General features: G+C 37.4%; 1 protein-coding gene across 2 annotated transcripts; it reads left to right on the forward strand.

Annotated features, from left to right (window-relative positions):
- The first annotated feature begins 1,129 nt into the window (after positions 1-1,129).
- LOC145005882 (universal stress protein PHOS34-like) lies at positions 1,130-2,585 on the forward strand. 2 transcript variants are annotated; one of them, XM_078964994.1, is made up of 3 exons: positions 1,130-1,941; positions 2,141-2,183; positions 2,355-2,585. In XM_078964994.1, coding segments are annotated over exons 1-2 (708 nt in total). In that variant the 5' UTR covers positions 1,130-1,235; the 3' UTR covers positions 2,143-2,183; positions 2,355-2,585. The 2 variants fall into 2 exon arrangements, with proteins under 2 accessions (XP_078821120.1, XP_078821122.1); XM_078964996.1 differs by lacking the exon at positions 2,141-2,183 and having other exon boundaries at positions 1,135-1,941.
- The last annotated feature ends 3,495 nt before the right edge of the window (positions 2,586-6,080 follow it).

Genomic DNA, 6,080 nt, shown 5'->3' on the forward strand with positions numbered 1-6,080 from the left:
ATTACCTTTGAGACACATTGATTTTAGTTTTATCTATAATGTGCACTTGTGCATCACCTTGAGACAAGTTGATTTTAGTTTTATTTATAATGTAAACTTATAGGTGCAAATGTGAAATTTAGATAAACTAAAGTAGTTTTGGGAATGGAAACATGGGGTTTCAAGACAACGCCTCTGTTGAAGTTCCAAGGGGCATCACCTCGGGCAGGATCTAAAGTCTAGAAATATGATCCATGTGTAACGGATATATCCATTCGATAGTTTATTGCCAAAAATTTAACTGTTGAATCATTTGTTGCTAACAGACGTGACTTTCCTTCCAATTTCAATAAAAAATGAGTGGCGTAGATACAAGATTTCGGTTATTGCATATTACTTTTCGCTATCGTTATTCTATAAGTTTTAAGTTTTTTTGTCTCAAGAACATAAAATGTAACATGGTATTGTGTGTTTAGAATTTCAAATTTTGCTTGAAATCCACATTGAAAATTTTGGATTATACAAAATTTGGTTTCAAACCCCAAGTTATAGTGTCAAAATCATATAATTTGAAAAATGTTTTCACATATAATACTAAAATTATCCATGTTATTGTTGATATTGCAACCCTCATTTCTAAAAACTTGTGTATACGTCATCTTGCCGATACGATTGAACCTAACCTAAAAGTTGAAACAGACTTTTGCTGATATTTCGACAAACTAGTTACATTTTCAGTTATGATTATGTTTAAAAACCAAAATTAAACACAAATTCAATAAGTTTTATGTGTTTAATCTTCGTACGTTTATTGTTTCATCATTATGAGTCGATTACAAATTTGCACAAAGCTCTTACACCCACTTCTTATATCGTTGTGGATTTTTTTCGTTATTACACCAAGTTAATATCTAGATCTCGTTGCATTAAGTGGTCTAGAATAATTTTTATAAATAATTGAATAGTTTAAAAATATTAAATACAACCTAGTATGTTTTATAACTTTTCTATATTAAAATTAATTAAAATATAAAGTGTGTACTTTTTTTTAATAATAAATAATGAAAAACCAATCAAAGAAGGTAGGTGACGGAACGTAGTTTTCACGTCATAATCTTATCCGACCCGAATAAGTTGCCTTAAACCCCTCTATTTTATTTTCGTTAAAACCCCCCAAAACATCTCCGATCTATTCGCACATTCTCAATTCAACCTTCTGTCAACGATCCACAGCCCTAATTCTCCACTCCGAAATTATGCAACCCCAGAAAACCCTACCGGAATCCGACTTACCGTCGCTCGCCGCCATCAAAGTCAAGTCATCATCCCCTCGTTTCCGTCCTACCAATCCTTCTGCCACCGAAACCCCCACTGCCGGGGCACAACGCAGGATAGGTATCGCTGTCGATCTTAGCGACGAGAGTGCCTTTGCTGTAAAGTGGGCCGTCCACCAGTATCTCCGCCCCGGTGACGCCGTCATCCTGATCCATGTCCGTCCTACTTCCGTCCTTTACGGCGCTGATTGGGGCTCCGTTGATCTCTCCATTGTCGACACTGACAATGAGGAATCACAGCAGAAGCTCGAAGATGATTTCGATACTTTTACCACTACGAAATCCGCTGCCCTAGCGCAACCTCTGGTCGACGCGCACATACCGTATAAGATCCATATCGTGAAAGATCATGACATGAAGGAGAGGCTTTGTTTGGAAGTTGAACGCCTAGGGTTAAGTGCGGTTATCATGGGAAGCCGAGGTTTCGGTGCAACAAAACGCGGAAGCGATGGGAGGCTCGGGAGTGTTAGCGATTACTGTGTCCGTCACTGTGTGTGCCCGGTGGTGGTTGTGAGATATCCCGATGAGAAAGATCCCGCTGCTGCTGTTGAGCCGGTGGTTTCGGTGGCAACAGCCGATGATGAAGAAGATGACCCTGAATTCCATGATGCTACCGATGAACGAAAATGTTAGTTCCCCTTTTACCTTCTCTCTTAACGAATTCCACTTTCTGTGTTTCTAATGTTTAACTTAGTTAAATTATGGTATGAACTATCTACGAGTCCGATGAACATCTTTCCACCATTACCCACAAATAAACGACCAATTTGATAGCATCTGTAGGCGATTTTCAATTAATTAATCTTGTACAATCTTATTTATGACAGAAACATAGATGGAATGGTCTCTGTTTGAATCTTTCATTTAGAGGTAAGGACTAAAAATCGAATCTAATCAATCCATCCATTTTATATATCACAAGATCCAGTGTGTATATAAGTTTATGAACACTTGTAAGCTCCATTAAACAAATATGTTTCTTGTATAAGATTTGAAGGTGTTCTTGAATAATTTAGTTGGGATTTGATGTACCAATTGCAGGATGACCAGAAGGCATTGCAGTGTGCAAAGTCGAGGTGGGATTTAGTCATTTTTTAGTGTTTGGATTTGAATGGATGTCGTATATGATGAGGTAGCAACTCATGCTAGGTTTTTTTTTTTTTTTTTTTTTTTTTTTTTAATGATGAGTATGTTGTGTCTATTATCAGTTATTTAACTGGATCTATGTGACATAATACTTGAATGTAATATAACTATGTCTTTGATTATGTATCTTCAAAGATTGTTGCTATTGTTGAATTTGAAGGTTCCATGCTGGTTTTTGGATTATTTTGGGGGATAGATTTTCATAAAGACTTATTATGTTTTCAACCTTTTACTCAAAAAGCCGATCACTTTACTTATTTTTTTTTAGGAAAAGTCAATTGACATTTTGAAAAAAACTTCAGTTTATACATTGTGATTTTAAGTTTTTTCTATGGCAAAATGCAGAAAAAACACGAACATTTATCTAGCGGCATTCAGAAAAAATTCTTATATTTTGTTTTTATGCAGAAAAAATTCTTATATAAGAGTTTTTTTTTTGAATGCTGATAAATAATTGTTTGTGTATTTTAGCATTTTTTTTTTTGTTTTTGTTTTTTTGTGCTGTTCAGGATCTATTTTAAAATTTTATTTCTCGATGGTTTTCTTTTGAAAAATTTCCTTTTTTTAGGAAGTCTTTTTGAGGAAGAAAACTATCCCTCAAAGTCTTATACAATTCTTGGAATTTTTAAGTTGTATGTTGAATATTTATTAAAATGCTCCTTGGTAGCCCAAAACCGGTAATGTAGCATGTTTAGAACAAAACATTTTTAATAAATTTTTAATTCTGATACAAACCTGGTATGTAACTTCTATTCTTTTGGGTAATCAAACCTATATCGGTATCTACTAAATCAAACAAATATCTAAACTCACCATTGTAACATGTATTTATTTATGTATTTATCTTTTTGAATAATCAAACATATTTTACTTAGACCGAAGAGAGCGGTAACATTTCTAGTACACTGCCACATAATTTTGTTTATGGTGCAACGTTATTTTTTATGTTGCCACCTTGCTAGTTGCTAGCATCCTTTCTTTAACATTTCATAACGAGTGGTAGCATCCTAAACAAATTAGATTTTTTTTTTTTTTTTTAACTTTTTTTTTTCAAACTTAAATACATTATATTTTTATAAAACACAAACAATTCAGTATTAATCAAGAAACTAGCTATACTTTATAGACAAATTTACCTTATTTTAACAAGGATTAATAGCCATTCGTGGGATCTGCGAGACCCACTCCTTATATCTGGATTCATTCGTAACACGAAAGTCCATCGAATATACATTGACAATGGTAGTTGCTTCGATATACTCTAAGCATTGTTTTCGGCAACTACCAGATGCGTGGAAAGAGGGGCTACATCCCCCAACCGGTGGACCATTGGTAGGATTCATCGGACACACGCACAACTTGTGGCCATTGGGTACTATTCGGCTGCCCTTAACATTGGCCAGTTATGACGAGAAAGACCAAATCACAAGAACGATCAAATTCTCTGTGATACCAGCATAACACAATATTCTGCTCGGACGATCATCAATCTCCTTATTGCAGCTCGTACCATCGACGATCCACGACATTGTTAAATTTAGCACACACCAGGGATTAGCAATGGTCCTTGCCATAAACACCAGGGCACAACATTGCTACCAAATCATAGCCGCCCCAGAGCTTGTACGTGCACCAAAGAAGTCCAAGAAGGAATGTTCCACTGAACAACACTAGATAAACAGAGAGTACCCAGAATAGCTTGTGCGAATCGGCACTCACCTATCAGACGAGACCAGGGCACGACTGGTAGCACTCCTATAGCAATACTCCACCGTTTTCTCTTGGAAACCAACAAATCTGACAGGCATTGATCGACAGGTTATAGAACACAACCTTAATATCACGCCTAAAAGCAATCCGGTTAAACAAAAAAAGAGAGGCCAAGCGGAAGAACGGAACAAGGCAATAAATGCAGAAGTGACCGATCTGGTGAACGCCGGCATACTCAGGGAGATAATGTTCCCAACATGGATAGCAGATCATGTCATGGTAAAGAAAGCCAATGGGTGATGGCGAATGTGCATTGATTACTCGGACCTTAACAACGCCTGCCCAAAGGATTGTTATCCTCACCCAGAGATTGATTAGAAGGTCCAATCGCTTGAAGGCTTTCAGCTCAAATGTTTCCTTGACATGTACAAGGGTTACCATCAAGTACAGATGAAACGAGAGGACGAAACAAAAACTGCCTTCCACATTGAAAAGGGGACTTTTTGCTACTAGAAAATGCCGTTTGGACTAAAAAATGCGGGTGTTACTTATCAAAGGCTCATGGACAAAGTATTCGCCGATCAAATCGGTAGGAACATTGAAGTCTATGTCGATGACATGGTAATTAAGAAGTTAAACCCAACTAAGTTCACATTTGGAGTTGAGGAATGGCAATTCCTTTGGTACCAGATATCCAAGGGAGGAATTCTGCTCAATCCCACCAAAATCCAGGAGTTCCTCGAGTCGAAAACTCCTCACAACCTCAAGGGCGTGCAAGAGATTAACGGTAGATTGACGACATTGGGAAGATTCATCGCCAAATCCGCAGAAAAAAAGCTCTCCCTGTACCAAACACTAAAAGGGTGCATAGACAAAAAACAATTCAAGTGGACAGACAAAGCGGATGTAGCATTGCAACAAATCAAAGACGCCCTACACTAAGTACCGACTCTCGCCTACCCGCTACCAGGGGAAAACACTACATATGTATCTAGTCGCTTCTGAAGAAGCTATCTCCTCTGTGTTACCAGTGGAGAGGGAAGTTAAGCAGGTTCCCATCCATTTTGTTAGCGGGGCCCTACAAGGACCAAAGGTCAATTACTTGGCCTTGGAAAACTAGTCCTTACCCTGATATACGCCGCCAGGCAACTACGGAGGTATTTTCATGCCCACAAGGTGGATGTTCTGACCAGTTACCTAATAAAGCAAGTTCTGCTAAGGCCGGAAAAGTCCGGGCGCCTAGCCAAGTGGGTCATAGAGTTAGGCGAACATGATATCCATTATCACCCCCGGACTAGCATCAAGGCCCAAGCCCTCGCAGACTTCCTGGTCGAAATTCCAGACACCATTATGGGAGTGCCAACAACGATCTCCATCAACCCACTTGAGCCTGAAGCTGGTGAAGAACTCTGGAAGTTGTACACAGATGGCGCAACAAGCAAGGAAGGTTCAGGAGCAGGCCTGATCCTATAAAGCCTTAAGGGTGAAGAAATCACTTATGCACTGCGATTCGATTTCCAGGTATCGAACAATGAGGCAGAGTATGAAGCATTATCAACATATAAATAGTACATTCTATTAGACTGCAATAGTAAAATTCTATTAGAATGCATTATCAACATATAAATACTAAAATGTTATCTGAATACAACAGTAAAATTCTAACAGAATTTATTACCAACATAAAAATGACTAACGAAAACCATGATCTAAAGACATGTTTTGTAGATTTTTATTCTACCAATTTATTAACGACCAAATGAATAAAAAAAATTAATAGATTTATCCTCTCAATTTATTAACAATTAAATGAATAACAGACTATGTGATTTTGGGCTTAAGTGTCACACTAAAATGTCAAAATTTCAAAAATAGTCCATGTACTATTTAAAATTATGTGATTTTGGTCCA

The sequence above is a fragment of the Lactuca saligna genome, chromosome 7 (assembly GCF_052625555.1).
Source record: "Lactuca saligna cultivar CGN05327 chromosome 7, ASM5262555v1, whole genome shotgun sequence".
Classification (NCBI taxonomy): domain Eukaryota; kingdom Viridiplantae; phylum Streptophyta; class Magnoliopsida; order Asterales; family Asteraceae; genus Lactuca; species Lactuca saligna.